The 25,184-nt window shown below is 40.8% G+C and overlaps 1 protein-coding gene across 1 annotated transcript in view; it reads left to right on the top strand.

Annotated features, from left to right (window-relative positions):
- The window catches only part of LOC139165460 (desmocollin-1-like), an 89,532-nt gene that overhangs the window by 46,605 nt on the left and 17,743 nt on the right, over positions 1-25,184 (top strand). The window contains 4 exon segments of the mRNA XM_070748636.1: positions 20,446-20,530; positions 20,864-21,066; positions 21,563-21,688; positions 24,292-24,447. Of these exon segments, the coding sequence (XP_070604737.1) occupies positions 20,446-20,530; positions 20,864-21,066; positions 21,563-21,688; positions 24,292-24,447 (570 nt within the window).

Below are 25,184 nucleotides of genomic sequence, written 5' to 3'. Positions count from 1 at the left end.
TTCTTTGCTGATGCTTTTTCACTGCTGGCATCAATTGATTCTGAACAGAGACCCAGATGCTGCTATGTTCTTCAATGTTTCAGCCTAAACTACAGTGAAGGACTTTACCAAACTATACCAAATACCAAGCCAATAGAACCAAAACTCATTTTTGATAACACTGTGTTGACAAATGTAAATAGCTTCAAATACATGGGAAGCATAATTTCAAGACATGGATGTTTGGTAAAAGGAATTAACTCAGGGGTCAGCAAACCTACCCAGGCTGTGGAGTGGTTGCATGTTAGAGTGCTTAATCAACCCAATATTTGCATCTTCACAAAACAGAAAGTTTATAGAGCTCTTCTATCCTATATGGCTGTGAGTCCTGGACTCTATATTAGTGACTGAAGAAATTTTACATAAGCACCTTCCACTTCACCTTTGACATTTGTTACATCTGTTGGTAAGATCATGTCTTTAATCTTGAAGCATGTGAAATCCCCCAGCATGAGGTCCCTGATTATCAGAGCTCAGATGTGATGAGTGGGACATATCATTAGAATGGACAACCACTACATGCCTATATTATTTTGTATTTAGCCCTCCATTTGCCACTACAATTGGGCCAGGAATTCAGATCTTTCAGCAAAGCGGTTATTAAGCAAAACGCCAGGTGACTGCTTCAGTCAATGGCTAACTCTTCCAGTTATGGTTTTTACTCAACCATGCATATTGTTAAATGAAGTACTGTCAAAGTCTTCCAAGCTTAGTGGGAGGCCTGTGTTTTCTCTTTGCTCTCATTTTCCTGAGAGCAAATGAGAATGATGGCATTTTCTAGTATTTTTCTGCCAAAATTGAGGTCTGTTCAATGCACCATGTGATTTCTGAGAAATCCCGTGGAGCGCTGGAGGAATGGATGTCAAATTTGGCACAACATAAGTTGAATGCTATCACAGAAAAGCTTCAGTATGCTCGTATTTGCTAGTTTTTTCTCCTACAGAGGGGTAGAAACATTAGCACTTTCTAATGTTAAGCAAATGCCAATGTTCACCAATGCCTGTGTTTTGAGCCTTTCAGAATGCTAACGTTCGCTAGAAAGAGCAGTATATGAGAAGGTAACTGACAATCTCTACCTCCCTGGATCCACAAGGGCAAAATCTCTGCCAATGAAGAATCCCATGAAATCTTCCTGCCAGCAGAGTTGATGGAAGCACATCAAAGTGGGCTCTGTAAGACGCCCATCTATATTTGTTTAGGGTCAAATTGTATAGATAACCCACAGTAGAGGGCTTGCAACCTTCTAGCATTTTGCAGTAGAATTAAAGGGCATTGGAGAGCTTTAATCGCAACAACACAAGAGCATGCAACAGATTCAAACTTAATATTAACAGCTCCAAACTTGACTGTAAAAAATATGACTTCAGCAACCGAGTTGTCGAAGCGTGGAACTCATTACCTGACTCAGTAGTATCAACCCCCAACATTTTTCCCTTAGACTATCCATGATTGACCTCTCCAGGTTCCTAAGAGGTCAGTAAGGGGCGTGCATAAGTGCACCAGTGTGCCTTCCGTCCCCTGTCCAATTGTCTCTCCTTATCTCATTTATCTTTTCTTCCTTTCATATATGTTCTCCTACATTTTTATATATTTTCTTCTATCCTTTTCTTTATTTATATTACTACATATCTATTCTCTTCAATGTATATTATGTATTGGACAAAATAAATAAATAAATAAATAAATAAAAATATCATTTTGGCAATCAATACCCTGGATTCTTACTTTTACTTTCCCCAGGGTTAATTTTGCCACCTCTAGAGTTAATTTGCCTAATTATTCAGGGGAGAGGCCAAGACTGCAATTTCTGCTGTATAGATGCAGGGTTAATGAGACTGATAATTGTTTGACAGTAGAAAAGGCATCAGGCCTCCAGGGTCAAACATGATTTTAAATCCTCAAATTAGAATTCTAATCCAGGCCTGAGACCTTATACCCAACACAGTAGCTTCAAATTTCAAGACTACATTGGAGGTGCAATTTGAGTTATCAAAGTTGTATGAAAATTTGATTAAATTGTTTCATAAACTACAAATTTGTGTATGGCCCAATTTGTATCCTATATAATAGTTGGGCAACTGTTTTAGCCATTAATGATTTAACTGATGCTGTAATTTGTCCCCTGTTGCCTATGAATTTAATTATTGCTTGTGTGCTCTTTTGGGCCTTAGAAGTGGCATAATTTATCTGGACAGTTAATTTCTTGAAGGCCTGAAATATTATCACCATTACAAAAAAGCTTAATCTTTTCCAGTTCGTTTGAATCAATCATTCACTTGTGCTTTTGTCTTCTGTTAGAAAAAACTACTTTAGATTAATCATAATAGTTTATTAATTGTTTTCTCATTAAAATAGATTGCTAGGTTTCTCAATGCCTGCTTCATGCCTACAGAAGACAAGAAGAGAAGAACAGCATCCTCTAAATGGAGTAAGATTGAGAGATATCTGTCAATTAAATTAGGAGCATTGATGCCAATTCTCTGAAGAGTTTTAATCAGATAGCTGAGATATGCTAAAAAGCAATGGTGCTTGGATGCATTCTTATTTCATCTTTTTGAATAAAGTTGAACAGGTCCCTCCCTGGTTACATCTTACTGTAGGGCCAGTTTCATTGTCTAGTTTATTAAATAGGTGCAAAAGTCTTTTATCTGTAGAGGATAAAGAATGTCCAAAGAGAGATAGACTTCCGGTTTTGCTTTTGGTGACATTGGAAGGGGCGTACATAAGTGCACGAGTGTTCCTTTCGTCCCCTGTCCAATTGTCTTTCCTTTATCTCATATATCATATATATTTTCTTCCATTCATATATCTTCTCCTCTATTTTTACATATTATCTTTATATATATTACTTCATGGCTATTCTCTTCCATATGTATTGTGTATTGGACAAATGAATAAATAAATAAAATAAATAAAATCCGGGAGCACGAGTTCTGCTGCCAACTCAGAACACTCTACTTCCGAGGTCTGAATTGGGACCTAAGCCCCTCATAGAGAGGGAAAAGTGAAGGGGGACCATCAGGAAGGTAGATGGTAGCTGCATGTTCCCTCCCTGAGATGGCAATCCCTAGCCGATAGTGTGGAGCAGCAGCAGCAAACATGGCTGCCACAAAGCTAAAAGAGGACCAGAAAACCTAACTTGACTGTAAAAAAATATGAGCAGAAGGAGAAAATGAATGATTTGCGATCTGGACTAAAAAATATCATTGCTTGAGGGTGCTGCAAAGTCCCTGAGGGGAACGATGTCTTCAAAGGGACTTAGAGCAACCACAGCCATGAGGGGTCACTCACGAACGCGAATCCTAGAAAGAAAACTTGGATACATTTCTCTCCAGGTGAAATGACACAGTATTGAGCTGTGCACCTCCTTTTATTGGGGGAATATGCTAATTGGGAATGATTATACGTACATGTCAAGTGATATACAAACATCCAATAACGTAACTCTAAAATATGACACAACTTCCGAGTCCTTCCTATCTACATATGGCACGTAACCAGTTTCTATTGAACAAATGTCTCTCATGGCCAATTTCCTGGGACCTTTTGTTGTTAATACAGCTATCTCCTGTTTACCACAAAGCAAGGTCTTTTATCACAGTCTTCGTCCTGTTTACCCCAGGAAATGGAAATTGCATCCTTTGATCACACAGTTCTCATTCTGCTGACACATTCTTGTTATTCGATGAGAGCTGCTTTGAACCGTTTTATGGCCAGTCACTTCCTCAAGCAGATTTCACCAGAAATGCAGACTTATCTTATGTGGTTTTTACGTACAGTCCTGTTCTGGCTAATGGAATAAAAGTGTATAAGACATTTATGTTAGAAGTCCAGATATCAAATCCTATCCTAACATTCTATGGCAGCTACAATTGGTTTTTAAGAATAAACCCAAAATATGAGGGGGAAGAAATATGGAAATCAAATGTTAGTTGGTGGGACAAGCATATTAAAATTTTAAAGAAAATGTTCAGGAACTAGGAGAAAAAAAGTTTTGTTTGAAAGTTTTAAAAGATGTGGTTCTAGAAAGATACTTTGTTTTAAAGAAAAATATTGATATTTGAATTGAAAGTTGATACTACTTTATCATAACTAAACTGATTATTACATACTTACCTATACCCTGGATCTATAAATACAACATAATGAAATTGCGAACTCAGAATAACAAAGAGGAATTATTTTTGACTTGAAGCAGGAATGCCATTTTAAAGAAAGAAAGAAAGAAAGAAAGAAAGAAAGAAAGAAAGAAAGAAAGAAAGAAAGAAGGATGTAACCCTTGGAACTCTTGTTTTTGCTGGATAAATAAAGTTGAGTAATATTGAGTAAAAGAAAAGAGGTGGTAAATCCCTCCGGATTTTTCCTTTGAAATTTGGTTGGATTGTAAAAATGATAACAAGTGTAAATAAAGATACAGAATGGGTTCATCAGGATTTTAAGGACATTACAAATTAGCAGCATATGGGAATGAAGGAAATATTTGAAGATTGCAATATAATATAGATTAATATATGGATTGAATAGAACTAAAACTAGAGAATATAATACAAAGAATAACAAGTGCAGACAAGATAAATGAGGAAAAATGGAGGATTCTGGAAGAGTGGAAGAAATACAGAAACCTGACAATGAATAACAAGAAAGAAAAATGCAATAAAGGGATGATTAAAATACTGAGGGTGAAAAAGAGATTAGAGCAGAAGGGGGAAATCTGAGATGGTATGGAAAAGATGTGGGAGAAAAAGAAAGCAGAAATAGAAAATAAAAAGCTAGAGAAGATGAAAGCACAATAAACAACAAAGGGGGGGGGAAGAGGAGAGAAAGATAAAGAGTATAGTAAAAATGGATCTCAGGGTAGAAATAAGAGGGCTAAAAGAAATATGTGGGAAACAACCAAAAAAGGAAAAGAAAACAGGATTAAAAATATGGAACAGACTAAAAGATAAGGGATAAAAAAGAATAAGAATGTATATGATAAAGAAGTATACGTATACTGCTTCACAGTGCTTCACAGTCCTCTCTAACTCAGCATATTGCCCCCAACATTCTGGGTCCTCATTTTACCAACCTTGGAAGGATGAAAAGGTGAATCAACCATGAACCAGTGAGACTCGAACTGCCAAACTACTGGCAGTCAGCAGAAGTTAGAACTGTATCAGCAGCTCTTTGGACAGTTTGAGCTTCCTGAACCGGCGCAAAAAGAACATACTTTGTTGTGCTTTTTTATGATGTTTTTGATGTTAGGTGACCATTTTAGGTCTTGAGAACCTAGAAATTTGAAAGTCTCTATGCTGATATTGTGTTGTCTAGTATTGTGAGAGGTGGAAGGGTTTCTCCTAAAGTCTACCACCATTTCTACGGTTTTGAGTGTGTTCAGTTCTAGATTGGTCTGGTCATGCCACAAGGATAGTTGATCAACTTCCCGTTTGTATGCAGATTCATCATTGTCGCGAATGAGTCCGATCACTGTTGTATCATCTGCAAAATTCAGTAGTTTAACAGATGGATCGTTTGAGATGCAGTCATTAGTGCATAGAGAGAAGTGGTGAGAGTACACAGGGGCACCTGTGCTAATTGTACATGTGTCTGATGTGATTTTTCCTAGCTTCACCTGCTGCTTCCTGTCTGTTAGGAAGCTTGTGATCCACTTACAAGTGTGTTCAGGTACCGCTAGCTGATTTAGTTGGTTAAGAGAACGTTCGGTAAGATGGCATTGAATGATGAACTGAAGTCTACAAAGAAGACCCTAGCGTAGGTCATTGGAGATTCAAGATGTTGAAGGATGTAGTGTAGAGCCATATTAACAGCATCATCTTTTGATCTATTTGCTCGGTATGCAAATTGCAGGGGGTCTAACAGTGGATCCGTGAGGGTTTTCAACTGTGGAACATCACTAGCCTTTCAAAGATTTTCATAACTACAGATGTTAGAGCAACTGGTCTGTAGTTATTCAGTTCCTTGATGGAGGGCTTCTTAAACCATTCCAGGAAAAATCAGAAACACTGACTCATAAAATTCATAGCCTTTGAGCTCTTGTACAAATCTGACTGAAATAGAACAATTGGAACATTGTTTTGAGATCATTCAAAAGAAACAGAAACAATGGAAAGAGAGCCACAATAAAAACATTGATTCCTGCTTTGAAAGGTATATCTATATGTTACTGGCATGAAAAGTTGGCATAGTATAGAATGTGATAAAATATTGAAATTGATTGTCAATCAGTGTTGCTTCCTAAGTGGACAATTTGATTTTACAGTGTAGAGCCATATTAACAGCATCATCTTTTGATCTATTTGCTCGGTATGCAAATTGCAGGGGGTCTAACAGTGGATTTACTTGGAGTTATATTGTGTTGTTTAAGGGTTCCCTTTATATTTTTGAATAGTATATATATGTATATGTATGTATGTATGTATGTATGTATGTATGTATGTATGTATGTAGAATAGAATAGAATAGAATAGAATTTTATTGGCCAAGTGTGATTGGATACATAAGGAATTTGTCTTGGTGCATATGCTGTAATACATATGTATGTATGTATATGCATGCATGCATGCATGCATCTGTGTGTGTATGTATATGTATATGTAAGTAATGGAATGATTAATTACCTGCAAACTAAAATGGTTTGGATATAGATATCAAGTATAAATTGAGAATATTCAGTTAAGAAATCTGCATTAGAGCACAAAGCGCTCTCTCCCTTAATGTGACTTCATATTGTTAGCAGCATCTTAGTTAACTGAAATTAGTAGTGAGCCATAAGAAAATTCTGGAAAAGAAATTGAAACAATATTTTTATGTTTATGCTTATGTTTACAAAGAAATATTAGAAGGCAGATGTTTAAAGTAAGTGACAAGTTACTTAATAACTTGTTACTTAATAAGGAAGACTCAAAAACCTTAGGCAAAAGGGAGAGAATGTTGAATCCATTTACAGGGTAGAGTTATGTTCTATTCAACTAATAGGTAGAGAAGAAGCAAATGACATTAATCATGGAGGGGATTGAGGGCTTCACTGGTAAGCAAAACTGTTTCAGCTGGAGGGTCATTCCAGCATTCTTTCTCATAACTGGATTGTTGGAATTCTATGAAATGAAGAACAATTGCCTTCTAGCAGCTGAGGAGGGAAGGGAAAATTCTGGTCCCAATTCACCCTACTTTTTCTACCCTCCAGGATTTTAGAACAGGATGAGAACTCTGAAATGAAACTGAGCACGTTCCACAAGTTTCTTTTGGGACAAGCCCTCTTCAAATTTAGGAGGCAAACTGAGTTAATGACTAGTACTTTACCTTAGATACTCAAAGCTTGAATTAGGGAAAAAAGCAGTCCCATTCACTTTCCGCATAATAAACTCCTGCTGTTCATTTATCAGTCTGGTTTACTTTTTCATTTCACTCTTACTTCTCAGTGAAACATCACTGGGCTTGACAGATCTCTAGTTCAATAGACTTGAAAGTTACATTGTTGAGTGCTGAAAATGGTACCTCCAGCTGAAGTGATGGATAAAGGCAACATCTTTCAAAGACGTATCTGGCTGCATCTTTTTTTAAACGTATTGGTGAGTAGAAAAGAATTTGGAACAGATGCAGTAGCAATAGCATTACTAATTACTCTCCAGTTTTAATGCAACTGAAACAAGATATACTAAAATGAATATTAACTTTTGTATTCCATGGAGAATGAAGTTTATTTAAATAGATTGAAAGAGAGAGAGAGGGGCGAGTGGGGGGTGGGGATACTGTCTTTGTATCAGAAGTCTCTCTCTCCCTCTCTCTCTCTCTCTCTCTCTGTGTTTGTGTTAGAGATAAAATAGATGATGCTTCATTTGTTATATTAAGACAAAGATGTAAATTGTGAGGTTCAATGCTATATGAAGCGTCCCATAATCATTTTGTGACTTCCAAAGATTGTAATGTTTGTGGGCCAGAATATAGGAATATTTTGTGTTTATGGAAACTTGGTGGATTTTAAAAGAAAAAACAAACAAACGAGAGCCTTAAGCCTTGTGGATGCTTACATCTCTCTCAGTTAATTGCTTAAAACTCCTGCAATTTCCTCAGATGTGCCTGCTTCTGGAGTTCAGTAGGGTAGCCTTGATCTACCATACAAAGCTTATGTAATTCTTGAGAAACAGAAATTGCATATTTCTGCCTTCGTATAATGATTATGTAGATCAATTTTTTAAAACACAGAAACTGTATATAGTCCGAACTCTTTGGGCTAGTTCTATAACAAGGCATGGTTTAAAGAATCAGGTATACTTTTTCTTTGAAAAAAATCCTAATTTTAAACAGTTCAATGGACTTTGGAAAAAGTAATTCTATCTATTTTTGAACTGCACAGTGAATATTGTGTATTTTTTTCTATTCCATGTAACAGTACAAGTGAATCAGTGGAATATAACAGAAAATTAACTAATATGTGCTTTTTGGGAGAGTGGGTATTAAATAAAAACAGTTTATTCATTGTTGCTGTTTGATTCACTATATGAATTTGTTATCAGTAACTGGTTGCTGGTATATATAACCTATTGACTAGTTGTTAGGATTTGTATATCTTTTAAAAACATGTTAGCACCATAGGGACATTTTCTTTTGTAGTTTTATAGCATGTTGATTTTAAGATTCTTTTACAGTATAGCTGTCAGTATTTATGGAAGCTGGATAATGCTAGAGAAACAAAAAGAATAATGAATAGAAGTGACATTTAATCCTTTGACAATTAGGGAAAAATGGGATTGTGAATAAATCATGAAGGGAGAGAAGTCTGGCATTTTTAAAATAACAATCTCTTTGCCTCAAACTCACTAACTGAAAAAAATTAAGATGTCATATGATAAAGTTACAACTTATTAACAATGAAATATTATAAAATATATGATAAATTCATTATACGTGTAATTCATATTTTCAGGAAACCTTTGCAGTTAATTAGGTCAGTTAAAATAGCAGATTACTAGTTTCAGTTGAAGCCTTCAAGGTAGGGCAAATCCTTACACCTCAGCTAGAATAAAAACAAAAACATCTGCAACATTGTTATTTGCTTTTACAATAAAATATTATTACTTATTTGAGATTTACTTTACACTTTAATTCAAGATCAATATGGTTTCTGTCACAAAATATGGCTAAATAGTGTTTCCTATATGAACTTAGAGTAAAACAGAAATTGAATTTTATTGTCTTATTGTTAAAATATAAGTATAATATTTGAATACTATTTTCACAGTAGAAAATTTTGAATTACAAATCATTTTATTGAGCTATCAATACTTCGTAATACTTGATTACATGATCAATAACATCCAAAATAATCTGTATTGACTTTAGGAGCAGTAGACAGACAGAATTCATTTCCATAGACCAGGTTCCAATGGTGCTTGACAAAATAGAAGGACACAATTTAGTATGGTATAGGAAATTTAGTAAGTGAAGCTGTAGGCTCATACCAAGCTTGAGAAGACAAAATATTGTTTATCTTCTTAGGGCCTTGGTTTTGTAGGAAATGATCCAAAACAAAGCACACAAACACCTTTTCTTCTTTTGTTTATTAACGTAAATAAATCAATTTCTTAGAGGCATTAAATCAATTTATGCAATATATTGTAACCCTCGATAAGCAGACTTGGTTTTCCTCCACATCATTGATTTTTTTCTAATTGATTGTCCATTAATACCAGCAAGAAAAGTTCTGGCTTCAAAATTATTTTATCATTATATGTATTTCATCCCAGAAATTTGTCGCTTTTAAAAAAGTCCAGGAAGCATAAAATGAACCTCCGTGTCATCCACATTTTCAACATGATTTTTTAAAAAATAAACTTTATTGATTTTCTTAAAATTAAAGTACCTTATAAATTCCAGACAATTTTTTCTAGAGTCATACATCATTTTATAAAAATTTTCTTTTATGATATAATATACATTTTGATCCTTTTCACCACATATTTTCCCATTGTTTTTATTCGTATATTATGTTCAACATTTTAGCCTATTTTACCATATATTCTTTCACTATTTCTTCCATTTCAAATTTCAGTATAAATGTGAACATTTTAGCAATTATGTTTTTATCATTTGTACGTAATTCAACTTCAAATCCTGTCTTCTACTGCTAAATTCCAAATGTTCTATTATCTATTCAGATCTTCTCTCAACTGTCCACTGAAAATTAAAACCACTGAAAACTAAATTTATCTGCAGCTAATTGTTCTTCTGATTTCATCTTACAACCTACATGTCCCTGCTCTAATTATTCTTTAGCTAACCAATTTTATTTACTTACTTTTTCTCTCCTGTAAAATGCTTGTTGTGCTGAGATTCTTAACTATGGGTAATGTAGTATCTTAAGCTTGTACTTATTCATAGCTTTACCTGAAATTCTGTTTCTATTTAGAGATGAGAAATGATGTTAATTATGGTGCTGATATTCTTTCTTAAGCTTTCCTTGAGGCTTTATTGAGATATCTATGCAAAGCAGACATGCCCTTATTTCCTTCTGGAGTCCTTCTAGGATTAGCTATCACCATAGGGGGTTCTAAAACCCTTTACTACCGGTTCATGCACTTGTGCTCACAGCTTCTGTGCAAGTATAGTGTGCACGCACTGCCGATGTTATCGGTTCTTAGATCCGGGCCTAACCAGGAGCAATCCACTGCTGGCTATCAACTCTTCTTCCCCTAAATTCTTTCCTCAAGTCTAGCCAACCCATCCTTTTTTTTTGGGGGGGGGGCAGACTGTCATTCCTCTTTTCTGTGAGAAAGTTTCTGCTTCTGAGAAACATTGGTAATCTGTTCTTCTCATAGACTTAATAAAAGTAGTATATTGCTACTTTTAAGTATGTATTATATATTATGATGTAGTTATATTTTATTATATAATATATAACATATTTTATGAGCTAATATATATTACCTCAACTATTCCTAAGTGATCTGTCAGGGGATGTGAGTAGCGCACCAATGTGCCTACTATCCCTGTCCTATCTATCTATCTATCTATCTATCTATCTATCTATCTATCTATCTATCTATCTATCTATCTATCATCTATCTATCTATCTATCTAGTTAGTCCAATACACAATGAGGGTTTTAGTGGGTATATACAGTAATACCTCATGATACGAACTTAATTGGTGCAAGGAGGAGGTTCGTAAGACGAAAGGTTCGTAAGACGAAACATTGTTTCCCATAGGAAACAATGTAAAGTCTATTAATCCGTGCAACAACAAAAAAAAAAACGCCAAAAAAACCGCTGCCGCCCGGCTGTCACCTTTTAAAACAGCCGGGGAGGTGGTGGGGGCAGCAGCTGCCACAGCCGCCGGCTTCCCCGCCGCTCGCCCGCCCAGGATGCTGACCTGCTGCCTCGCGGGGAAGCCGGGCAAGAGCGATCTTCTGCCCGCCATGGGCGAGCGGCGGGGAGTCGCCCATGGCCGGCAGAAGATCGCTCTTGCCCGGCTTCACCGCGAGGCATCAGGTCAGCAAGAGCGATCTTCTGCCGGCCATTGGCGACTCCCCGCCGCTCGCCCATGGCCGGCAGAAGATCGCTCTTGCCCGGCTTCCCCGCGAGGTTTCCCCCCCCCGCCGCCGCCCGCTGGCTGCGAGCGCTCTGCCAGGCGGCCAAGAAGCATTCAGGGCGAAGTCACTTCGCCCTGAATGCTTCTTGGCCGCCTGGCAGAGCGCTCGCAGCCTGCTCAGCCTTGCCTCGGCCTTTGTGCGCGGCTTGTCCCGACAGTCCCCATCCCAGCACTTTGAATCCCGCCGCTTCTGATGAAGACGGGCGGCGCGGAAGCCAGGGGCTGTGGCAGCTCGCCCCGCCCACCGCCCGTATCCAGCAGAAGCGGCAGGATTCAAAGTGCTGGGATGGGGGTGTCCCGACAGTCCCCATCCCAGCACTTTGAATCCAGCAGCTTCTGATGAAGACGGGCGGCACGGAAGCCAGGGGCTGTGGCAGCTCGCCCCGCCCACCGCCCGTCTTCATCAGAAGCTGCTGGATTCAAAGTGCTGGGATGGGGGTTTCCCGACAGTCCCCATCCCAGCACTTTGAATCCAGCAGCTTCTGATGAAGACGGGCGGCACGGAAGCCAGGGGCTGTGGCAGCTCGCCCCGCCCACCGCCCGTCTTCATCAGAAGCGGCAGGATTCAAAGTGCTGGGATGGGGGTGTCCCGACAGTCCCCATCCCAGCACTTTGAATCCAGCAGCTTCTGATGAAGACGGGCGGCACGGAAGCCAGGGGCTGTGGCAGCTCGCCCCGCCCACCGCCCGTCTTCATCAGAAGCGGCAGGATTCAAAGTGCTGGGATGGGGGTGTCCCGACAGTCCCCATCCCAGCACTTTGAATCCAGCAGCTTCTGATGAAGACGGGCGGCACGGAAGCCAGGGGCTGTGGCAGCTCGCCCCGCCCACCGCCCGTCTTCATCAGAAGCGGCAGGATTCAAAGTGCTGGGATGGGGGTGTCCCGACAGTCCCCATCCCAGCACTTTGAATCCAGCAGCTTCTGATGAAGACGGGCGGCACGGAAGCCAGGGGCTGTGGCAGCTCGCCCCGCCCACCGCCCGTCTTCATCAGAAGCGGCAGGATTCAAAGTGCTGGGATGGGGGTGTCCCGACAGTCCCCATCCCAGCACTTTGAATCCAGCAGCTTCTGATGAAGACGGGCGGCACGGAAGCCAGGGGCTGTGGCAGCTCGCCCCGCCCACCGCCCGTCTTCATCAGAAGCGGCAGGATTCAAAGTGCTGGGATGGGGGTGTCCCGACAGTCCCCATCCCAGCACTTTGAATCCAGCAGCTTCTGATGAAGACGGGCGGCACGGAAGCCAGGGGCTGTGGCAGCTCGCCCCGCCCACCGCCCGTCTTCATCAGAAGCGGCAGGATTCAAAGTGCTGGGATGGGGGTGTCCCGACAGTCCCCATCCCAGCACTTTGAATCCAGCAGCTTCTGATGAAGACGGGCGGCACGGAAGCCAGGGGCTGTGGCAGCTCGCCCCGCCCACCGCCCGTCTTCATCAGAAGCGGCAGGATTCAAAGTGCTGGGATGGGGACTGTCGTGACACCCCCATCCCAGCACTTTGAATCCCGCCGGCCAAGAGCACTCGGGCAGAAGCTTCCCCCTCATCGCCTGTGTCTGGCAGAAGCTTCTGCCCGAGTCCTCTTGGCTGGCGGGATTCAAAGTGCTGGGGTAGGAGGTGTCCCGACAGCCCCCACCCCACCCCAGTGCTTCGCCTCCCGCTGGGCAAGAGCGCTCGGGTGGCAGCCCCCGCTCCCCCGGCACAAAGCTAACCCCGCCCCCTGGGCAGCCAGAAGGCTCCTTTGGGAAGGCGGCCGCAGGGGTAGGAGGTGGAGAGGCAGGATAACTTTGCGCCGCTTCGGAGCCCGTTTCTTTCCTGCTGCCACTATCTCCTTGAAGGTTTTCCCAACGATGCGCTGCGCTGGGCTCCGAAGTGGTGCAAAGTTCTCCCTGCCTCCTCTGCGGTTGGGAGGCTCCTTGGGGAAGGTGGCTAGGCTTAGCAGATCAAGCCGCGCCTCCTGGATCAAGCCGCACCTCCCGGGCCTTCCGTCACTGAGCCTCGCCGGCCCGGAAAATCGCAACCCGTGTTGCCTGCGGCGTCGAGGGAAACCGAGCCAGGAGCCGCGGTGATGCTGCTCTCGGCTTGGCCTCCCTCGCCGCCGCAGGCAAAACGGGCTGCGATTTTCCAGGCCGGCCAGGCTCAGTGACGGAAGGCCCGGGAGGCGCGGCTTGATCCACTGAGTGGATCAAGCCGCGCCTCCCATCACTGAGCCTCGCCGCCCCGGAAAATCGCAGCCCGTGTTGCCTGCGGCATCGAGGGAAACCGAGCCAGGAGCTGCGGTGATGCTGCTCTCGGCTTGGCCTCCCTCCCCGCCGCAGGCAACATGGGCTGCGATTTTCCGGGCTGCTCAGCAGATCAAGCCGCGCCTTCCGGATCAAGCCGCGCCTCCTGTCACAGCCTCGCCGGCCCGGAAAATCGCAGCCCGTGTTGCCTGCGGCTGCGAGGGAAACCGAGCCAGGAGCCGCAGTGATGCTGCTCTCGGCTTGGCCTCCCCGCCGCAGGCAACACGGGCTGCGATTTTCCGGGCCGCTCAGCGGATCAAGCCGCGCCTCCCGTCACAGCCTCGCCGGCCCGGAAAATCGGAGCCCGTGTTGCCTGCGGCTGCGAGGGAAACCGAGCCAGGAGCCGCGGTGATGCTGCTCTCGGCTTGGCCTCCCTCCCCGCCGCAGGCAACACGGGCTGCAATTTTCCGGGCCACTCAGCGGATCAAGCCGCGCCTCCTGTCACAGCCTCACTGGCCCGGAAAATCACAGCCCGTGTTGCCTGCGGCTGCGAGGGAAACCAAGCCAGGAGCCGCGGTGATGCTGCTCTCGGCTTGGCCTCCCTCCCCGCCGCAGGCAACACGGGCTGCGATTTTCCGGGCCGCTCAGCGGATCAAGCCGCGCCTCCCTGATCAAGCCGCGCCTCCTGTCACAGCCTCGCCGGCCCGGAAAATCACAGCCCGTGTTGCCTGCGGCTGCGGGGAAAACCGAGCCAGGAGCCGCGGTGATGCTGCTCTCGGTTTGGCCTCACTCGCCGCCGCAGGCAACACGAGCTGCAATTTTCCGGGCCGCTGAGTGGATCAAGCCGCGCCTCCCATCACTGAGCCTCGCCGGCTCAGTGACGGAAAGCCCAGGAGGCACGGCTTGATCCACTGAGCCTGGCCGGCCCGAAAGTTCGCAACGCACGTTGCCTGCGGCGGCGAGGGAAGCCAAGCAGTCGGACGCACCCTCGCCGCCGCGCCCAGCCGCTGCCCGCCCCGTCCTAGCCTGAGCCGGGCCCGTTCGGTCACGCCTCGCCCGCCGCCCGCCCGATCCTGCGCCTCCTGCTTCCCCCCCCCAAGCCAAAAATACAAAGGCGGTCTGCTCCATGCTGCTCCGCCCTGCCTGTCATGCGGCAGCAGACCGTCTTTGTGTTTTTCACTGAGGGGGGAGCAGGAGGACCTTCCTGACTCCCTTCCCCAGCGCCGGACCTCCTGCCTTCCCTCCCAGCCAAAAACCCAAAGCGGCCTCCTGAACGTTTTCCGTCTTACCAACCTGCTGCCGCCGCCGCCGAGAAGCCCCGCAGCCCGGCTGTCACCTTTTAAAACAGCCGGGTGGCTTCCCAGCAGCCTCCCGAACGCCAAACCCGAACTTCCGGGTTCAGCTTCGGGAGGCTGCTGGGAAGCCCCCCGGCTGTTTTAAAAGGTGACAGCCGGGCTGCGGGGCTTCCCAGCAGCCTCCGGAATGCCGAACCCGGAAGTTCGGGTTTGGCGTTCGTAAGACGAAAAACGTTCGTAAGAAGAGGCCAAAATTTTCTGAACCCCGGGTTCGTATCACGGGTTGTTCGTAAGACGAGGGGTTCGTATCTTGAGGTACCACTGTATATACACAAACATAGTAAAATACATGATGAAGGTTATAGAGGAGATACTCATAGTAAAATATATCTAAGAAAGAATAGAAAAGAAGATATAGTAATAGAACATATAATGAAAGAATAGAAGAGATATAGGGAGAAGAAGAAAGGTATAGGAGATATAGGAGAGCAATAGGACAGGGGACGGAAGGCAGTCTAATGCACTTGTACTCGCCCCTTACTGACCTCTTAGGAATCTGGATAGGTCAACCATAGATAATCTAAGGATAAAGTGTTGGGGGTTTGGGGGTGACACTATGGAGTCCAGTAATGAATTCCACGCTTCGACAACTTGGTTACTGAAGTCATATTTTTTACAGTCAAGTTTGGAGCGGTTAATATTAAGTTTCAATATGTTGTGTGCTCTTGTGTTGTTGGGGTTGAAGCTGAAGTAGTCGCCGACAAGCAGGACGTTGCAGCATATGATCTTGTGGGCAATACTTAGATCTTGCTTAAGGCGTCTTAATTCTAAGCTTTCTAGGCCCAGGATTGAAAGTCTAGTCTCGTAGGGTATTCTATTTTGAGAGGAGGAGTGAAGGGCTCTTCTGGTGAAGTATTTTTGGACATTTTCAAGGATGTTAATGTCTGAGATGCGATACGGGTTCCAAACAGATGAGCTGTATTCGAGGATGGGTCTGGCAAAAGTTTTGTAAGCTCTGGTAAGTAGTGTGAGATTGCCAGAGCAGAAGCTACGTAGGATTAGGTTTACAACTCTTGAAGCCTTCTTGGCTAAGTTGTTGCAGTGGGCTTTGGCACTTAAATCTTTTGTTATTAGTATACCGAAGTCTTTAACCGAGTGGGGATTATCTGTGATAATTTGATTATTCAGTTTGTATTTGGAGTTCAGATTCTTCTTCCCAATGTGTAGGACAGAGCGTTTGCTAGTTGAGATTTGGAGTTGCCATGTGTTAGACCACTCAGAAACAGCGTCAAGGTCTTTTTGGAGAGTAGTTGTGTTATCGGTGGTGTTGAAGAGTTTTACATCATTGGCGAAGAGGACACGGTTGCTTGTGATGTAATCGCAAAGAACATTGATGTAGAGAATGAAGAGCGTTGGTCCCAGTACACTACCTCGGGGAACACCGCTTTTAACTGGGACGGGCGTAGATATGGTGCTTCCTATTTTGACCACTTGTTGTCTGTTTGACAGGAATGCTGTAATCCAGCTATGGAGGGATCCTGAGATGCCATAGGATTTGAGTTTTAGGAGTAGTTTGTCATGGACCACTGAATCAAAGGCTTTGCAGAAGTCGATATAAATTGCATCTATAGATTTCCCTTGATCTAGATGAGTTGTCCATATATTTTTGCAGTGGAGGAGCTGCAGGTTGCAGGATAGTTTTTTTCTGAAACCAAATTGTTTGTTAGAGAGCAAATTATTATTTTCTAGATGGAGAGTAATTGATTTGTTTATAATTGATTCCTACTGTCCCCTTTTATTCGTATTCATTTCCTCTGTACATATCCATGTTTATACTTATACTTGTTTTCTTGTACACGTTTGTCTAAATGAATGAATAAATAAATGAATGAATGAATGAATGAGTGGTGTAATCATATTTTGTACTTGCAAGAAAGTAAGCTGAGAAAGAGTAGTTAGTTCACACTCCCTGCTTGATTGTTGAATGGAATTGCATCTTATGTTGAGCTACACCACCTAATCCTCTTCATTATAAAAATCTTTTGTTTCCTCTTTTTATTACAAGTAATAAATCCTAAGTTTGTCTCCTTAGTGCACTGTCTTCCATGCCCATATGCTTTTGGCATGAGGACAAAAAGGTTCATCATCACTGCTATATAACAGCTCTTAGCATTAAGCTGTTGAAAAATGTTCTTCAATAGAAAATTCTGAGTATCAAAGAACTAGGGCTAAGTCAATTTCTAGTCCAGTGAAATCCCATTGTACTATTTCTGATCTTTTGGGGTTCCTTAGGCAAGAGCACAAGTTAACTTATCACAGGACATTGATTCAGAATCAGCAATTATTCTTAGGACCAATTCACTATTGTTATTTTAAAAGAGCTCTGATGGCACAGCCCTTAAAGTACAGTATTTTAGTCAAACTCTGCCCACAGCCAGAAGTTCGATCCTGATAGGACTCAAGTAGATTCAGCCTTTAATCCTTCTGAGGTTGGTAAAATGAGGACCTAGAGTTTTGGAGGCAATATATTGTAAACCATTCACAGAGTATCATAAAGCAGTATATAAATGCTATTATTTACTTACTTACTTACTTACTTACTTACTTACTTACTTACTTACTTACTTACTTACTTACTTATATGCCGCCCCTCTCCGCAGACTCGGGGCGGCTAACAACAGTAATAAAACAGCATATAATAATAATCCAATACTAAAAACAGTTAAAAACCCATTATTATAAAAAACAAACATACATACAGATATACCATGCATAAAATTGTAGAGGCCTAGGGGAAAGAGTATCTCAATTTCCCCATGCCTGGCGGCAGAGGTGGGTTTTAAGCAGCTTACGAAAGGCAAGGAGAGTGGGGGCAATTCTAATATCTGGGGGGAGTTGGTTCCAGAGGGCCGGGGCTGCCACAGAGAAGGCTCTTCCTCTGGGTCCCGCCAAGTGACATTGTTTAGTTGATGGAACCCGGAGAAGACCCACTCGGTGGGACCTAACTGGTCACTGGGATTCGTGCAGCAGAAGGCGGTCCCTGAGATAATCTGGTCCGGTGCCATGAAGGGCTTTATAGGTCATAACCAATACTTTGAATTGTGACCGTATTGTATTATTATCAGCTCTCTGATTTTGTAGAAGTCATACTGGATTAAATCTTTGGTGCTTTAATGAACCACTGAATCACTTCCACAATATTATCAGTAACAAGGCTTGGAAATTAACATAGCAAGGCAAAATCTTATGTGGATGTGGACTCTGAGCAGCTATTTGGCACTGATACAAGGATTGAGTTGATGAGTGGCGAGTGTGGCCAGCTGACTAGCTGTGAAAATAAAAAGGTGGACTTTTGATTCACTGAAAGATACCTGTGTAGACTACTAGTTTCACAATCACTACTTTAGTGAACTCACTGAAATTCTTGTTCCTTGGCTTAGAAATCAAATCTGTATGTGCTTGTTTCAAAGATGAGATACACACACAAGTGTACACAGCAAGCACAATTAAAAACAAAATGAAAGAAGACTTTATAGCTTTCCTTCCTTTCTCTCCAACATATTACTCATTTCCTTCAGACCTAGGTGATGGTATAATAAAGAAGAGAAAGTTATCTCTTTGTCCCATTTTTTTCCAACTGAAAGCCTTTCTATAGCTTTAGAAAAATCTCTTTTATAGCCTCATTGGTAGAGCAGTATCTAGAGACATCTATGGCAGTAAATAATGAAGGAATGTCCTGTTAAAAAAACAGTGACTTAAATATTTACATCAACCATTAATGATGCAAATTAAGGATGGAATTTACATCATGATGTTACTAGGTAATACAGTATAAGTAATAATTTTGCACAATTCATTTTGTGCAGATGCCTATTAGCAGCAGTCTTAAGGAAGGTGCAAGATGGAAGGTGTACCAGAGAAATTGGAGAAGGGCGGCATACAAATCCAATTAAATAAATAAATAAAATAAATAAACTGAAAACCTAGAAGGTGGTGCATTAAAATTACAAATTTTAAATTTAAATGTCAGTTTGTGTGTGCCTTTAAAGAGTACTTAGAAACGGCACTGAATCCTGTAGAATGCAGTAAAGTCTGGCATTTATTTTTTTAATTGCTGTATGTGAAACACCAGTATAGAAATAAAGATACACTGAATAAGCAAACATGTTAAGTCTAGTATTCAAGCATAGATTGATTAAAGACATACAAAACACACACACACATACACATGCTCCACAGACATAGGCAGAGACACACTTTTGGTATTTTACATGAAGAAGAGCCCTTCACTCCTCCACTTGAAACAGAATATCCTATGAAAATAGACTAACAATCCTGGGCCTAGAAAGCCTAGAACTATGGCGCCTAAAACATGATTTGAGTATTGCCCACAAGATCATATGCTGCAATGTCCTACCGGTCAATGACTATTTCAGCTTCAACCGCAATAACACAAGAGATTCAAACTTAATACGAACCGCTCCAAACTTGACTGTAAAAAAATATGATTTCAACAATCGAGTTATCGAAGCATGGAACTCATTACCGGACTCAATTGTGTCAACCCCTAACCCCAACATTTCTCCCTTAGACTCTCCACGATTGACCTCTCCAGGTTCCTAAGAGGCCAGTAAGGGGCGTACATAAGTGCACTGGTGTGCCTTTTGTCCCCTGTCCAATTGTCTTTCCTCTCTTTCACCTATCATATATATTCTCTTCCTTTCATATATCCTCTCCTCTAAGTTCACTTTTACCCTTATATATATTACCACATGTCTATTTTCTTCCTATGTATTTGTGTATTGGACAAACGAATAAATAAAAATAAATAAATAAAATGTATTACACATACATTTTAATGAATTCTTGTATGAAGACGGAAGGGTAATAAAATGGTATATTTGTAAAATGTCTGAGAAATAACAAAACCAGTGAATAAATATTCTGCTTTTGCATCCTTCTCATTGACAAATCTTTCTAAATTGGATAAACAAACACATTAGCTGAACCAGCTATCTATACCTTTTGTAAAGATTTTTGTCTACCTACTAAGATAATTATACCTGAATTGCTGAACATATGTTTAAATTACATTATTTGAAAGGAAGGCTTGCTCAATGTAACATTCTTGAAATGGAATATGAAACTGAAAAAAGTGTGCTGCCACCTTCTCAGTGAATCGCAGGTGACTTTTAAACCAAATTATTTGGAAAAAGCTATTGTCTTTTCAAATATATTGTTAATGAATGAGCACACATTTTGTGTTAGAAAAGATATTTTAATGCAATGGCTTATGTTTTCTTTCTGTCCTTTAGGCTTTGAACTTATTCTGTGAGGCTTGCAATGAAGTATCATTTAATGTACCTCATAAAATGAAGATGGGAATGTTCATTGGCAGAGGTGAGATAACAACCTCCTTCCCATGCTTTATTTGTAAACACTGGAATTTGAATCTGGGTTTTGTAAAAGTCTTTTACAGCAATAACAATTTGCCAGAGACTAACAATGTCATCACCGCAAGTGGTAGCTAAAAACGTTCTGACTTCTATGACTTAATATAAGCATGTATTTATTTCAAATTATTTAGGGCTTAAGAGTTACATCCCCCCCCAAAAAAGAATTGTTTAATTGGGTCATGGAATGTAGTGGTTAGAACAGGAGGTCAGAGTTTAAGTCTTCCCCAAATATTGGGTGTTCAACTGGTTTTTGAATTTCTTCTTTTTTTTCTTACAGTAAAATTGAAAAATTGTTTTAATGATACTGGAATTATTGGCATAAACAATCCCAATTTTATAATTCTGGAGGATGGTTCATTGTATACCAAAAATGCTATTTCTTTGACCACGCATGAAAGCATCATTACTGTACTTTTAAAAAATATTTATACACATGAGCAAAAGCGGATATATGTTAGTTTGCTAACATACCCCCAGAAGGTATATATAATTATAATAATATGTTGTATATGTACAATTCCTTTTATTTTTGAATCTATCATTCATTGTCACACACATCATCTTCCCTGCATTCATTTTATTTTATTTGAAAGTAATATTACGGTAAACGAGAATGGGAGATTTAAGTATGTTGATAAAAGAAAAATGGTTTAGTAAGCCTCCTCTGTGAAAATTTATGAATAAATATTCCAATGAAATTAAAAATGGATTATCAAATAAACTTGATCAGCAGCATTAATGTTTTAATAATCAACATAATCGCGAAATGGAACAACAATTTAATTGTATAATCCAAGATATAAAGTATTAAAATCATTTTAAAAAGCAAAATAATTATATTTTTTCCACATTACAATTGTGTTAGGAGATTACCTGTTACAATGTTTGGAATAACAGACATCAAAAGATGTAACTCAAAACAAAAGCATTATTGTGATAAAAATGTGTTTAGGTTTCTCTCTTTTCTCTCTTCTAGGACTCTAAAACTAAGAGAAGGCAAGTCCGTGCAACAGTTGTGGGACGAACAAAACGAAGATGGGCTCCAGTCCCAACTATTATAATGGAAAACTCACTAGGGCCTTTTCCTATGCAAATTCAACAGGCATGTTTTTAATGTTGTCTTCATTTGACATTTCAATTTGATCTCCGCATATAAATTATACCTCCCAATGAATGGCATGTAGTCATAGAAATAGACTTCTATTAAAAAATGTAATTTTTTCTTCCTCCTTGTTTTTCTGCTGTGGCTTGTTACAAACCTTTAAATAGTTTACTAATGCACCTGGACACTCTTGTTTGAGGAAGAATGAAGTGTTTCTGCAAAATCCTTTGCAGTACTGAAGCAAGGCAAAGTACCTCCATGAGACAAAGTGCTTCGCTAAGGCTTACCACTTTTAAAACTGCGGATACATAATAGACCTAGATTTTAGAGGAGGAAAACAAGGAAAAAAGTATTCTGAACCAAATGGTGTAGTAATATATTATTTAATAAAATGCCAGTAGCAGAATATTTTTTCACAACCATGTATACTTTTAACAACCATGTATACGTTTTACAAATTTCAATTTGCTCATCCCATTTTTGCAACAACAAAAAAACCGTGCAAAAATGGTCCAATTTTTGCAAAAACAGTGGTGTTTTGCTTTCTAATTACCCCATCTAGCATGACTTGAGAAATTCTGGGAGTTGAAGTCCACAAGTCTTAAAATTGCCAAGTTTGAAGACCCTTGCATCCCTAATCTTTAACCCAGGAGTCTTCAAACTTGACAGCTTTAACACAAGTGGACTTCAACTCCCAGAATTTCTCAAGTCATGCTAGATGGGGGTAATTAGAAAGCAAAACACCACCATTTTTGCAAAAATTGGACCGTTTTTGCATGGGGGTTTTTTTTGTTGCAAAAATGGGATGAGAAAAGGGTCTCGGAAGCCAGCAGAATGCTCCTGGCTGCTGGGGGATGGCAAAAATGTCCCAGTTTCTGCAAAAAATGGACCTTTTATGTCCATTTTTTCATTAAAATGGGGGCATTTTTGCCTTCCCCAGTCCCCAGGACTTCTCTGCAGGCTCACAGACCTCTGTCCACTCCATTTTTGCAAAAATGGGACACGGGGGCCGGGGTTCGGGAGGCCAAAAATGGCTGTATTCGATATATAAGATGCACTGATATTTCCACCCTCTTTTAGGAGTGAAAAAAGTGTGTCTTATACTCTGAAAAATACGATACTTGTAAGGATAACATTTTCTTCATTATAATCTGAGGAAGTCTATGCAGTACAGTGGTACCTCGGTACTCGAACGCTTCCTTTCTCGTACATTTCGGATAACGAACAAAATTTTCAGCAAAAATTTGCTTCGGTATCTGAACAAAAATTCAGATACCGAACAGCCAGAGAAAATTTTGTTCATTATACGAAATGTAATCCCGGCAGCTTCAGGGGGCTGAGGAGCTCTCTAAGAGCTCCAAGCTGCAGGAAAGGTGGGGGCTGCTGCAATCTTGGCAGCTTCTGGGGGCTACTTTCCTCATTGCTTCCTTTTATTACCTGTAAGCAGCTTCAAAAACTTTCTCCTTCCCTGTGGCTGCAACAGCGGTGATTTCCCTTCCAGTAGCAAGAGCGCCAGGAAGTCATGTAATGAAGGGAAGCTGCTGGAGCAGTGGCAATTGCTGAGATGGCTCCGGCGGCTTCCCTTCATCACGTGACGTTTCTGGCGCTGTTGCTACTGGAAGGGAAATCGCCGCTGTTGCAGCCACAGGGAAGGAGAAAGTTTTTGAAGCTGCTTACAGGTAATAAAAGGAAGCAATGAGGAAAGGAGCCCCCAGAAGCTGCCAAGATTGCAGCAGCCCCCATCCTTCCTGCAGCTTGGAGCTCTTAGAGAGCTCCTCAGCCTCCTGAAGCTGCCGGGATGGCAGCTTCTGGAGGCTCCTTTCCTCATTGCTTCCAGCAGCCCCCCACCTTTCCTGCAGCTTGGAGTAGTGAATTTATTTATCCCACTGGAAATAAAGAAAATAGATTTAATTGGTTCCCAGCGAGTTAACAGGGGCTGGGAACCAATTAAATCCATTTCCATTATTTCCTATGGGATAAATAAATTCGGTACTCGACCAAATCGGTTCTCGACCACACTTCTGGAACAAATTGTGGTCGAGTACCGAGGTACCACTGTACTTACAATAAAGTATACATATGAAATGTATTCTTAATTTCAGAAATTCTATTTAGAAATAACATGCATAAAGTAACATCTGATGGAACTCCATATGAGTCTACCAAGTATAACTGTCCATTATATTTTTAAATGACTTTGTCTTTAGAGTTGATTGACAGGCCATAATAGCCTCTCTATTGCTAATTTTCTTTTAAATTATGATAGTCTAGATGCATTCTGAGACAGTTTAGTTGAGATAGCCTACTTGCATTATAGACCTTTCATGGAATATCAGTTTGATCTAGAACAATTATTATGCTATATTATATGCTAACCCATTTGGTCACCAGGTTACAACCATTACACACCTTATAGAGTGTCTATTGTGTACTGAAGTGTACTGTGATATTAATGATCTGTAAATAAGACCTTGTCTGTTTCAATGCACAAATGATTCTTAATGAATTTTTCAATGTATTCAGTTCAATTGAAATGAATTATTTTATATAGGCAAGAAGTAAAGATTATATTTGTTGATTTAATTTCATGTCTTTATTTTCAGCTGTCTTCCGACATGGCACTAAAGTACAATATTAGATATTTCATCACTGGCCCTGGCATTGACAAACCACCACTGAATTACTTTTACATTGAGCAAGAAACTGGAAATCTCTTTGTTACTTGCCCAATAGATCGAGAAGAATACCCAGAATTTCAGGTATGCGATTCTATTCGTAGACATATTTCCACATTACACAAATAATGATGACTCTGTATGCACTGCGTAGATTTCAGAAGGACAGACTTAATGACTTTCATGTCAATATTCTTTGAATTTGTATTTAAGAATCAGATCCACAATAGACAGCTATTTTAAAATTAAATTGTGTTAATATAATTACTCCCTATTTATTTAATAATATTTACTTCCTGTTGCATTAAAAATTATTGCTTGGGGCAATTTCTGGAGGATTCTTGTGGTTATACTTAAAAGGTGTATTTATAGAATGAGAATGATTTGATTGTAGGGACTTTTTATATCTGAGGTATGGGGCAAACAGAATTAACTTGTTAATCAATTACAAAGTTTCCTGAGCACTCATCCTTCTTCCCAGGTTCCTTCCAAAAAAACTCCAAACACCCCCCCCCCCCCATAATCCAATCATGCCACGGAAATAGAGTTTACAAATACCAAGAATAAAGAACATGTCCAAGATCTACCAATAATCTTATGGATATGATGGGTTGTAGAAGAATGCAAACCTTATAGTTGTTTCTCACCTTCCACTTGAACTTTCATTTTTCTTATCTCACCCTTTATCATTTCCCCTGGGTTTATATTACTTAATATATTATATAATATATTATTATATTAAGCCAGTGTCTTATCAGTATTCTTCCATCAAGTCTCTGTGCTTACAGAAAGACATCCTTTCTATGACCTTTGAATCTTTC

The sequence above is a fragment of the Erythrolamprus reginae genome, chromosome 3, assembly GCF_031021105.1.
Source record: "Erythrolamprus reginae isolate rEryReg1 chromosome 3, rEryReg1.hap1, whole genome shotgun sequence".
Lineage (NCBI taxonomy): Eukaryota > Metazoa > Chordata > Lepidosauria > Squamata > Dipsadidae > Erythrolamprus > Erythrolamprus reginae.
This window is presented reverse-complemented; position numbering and strand designations above follow the sequence as displayed.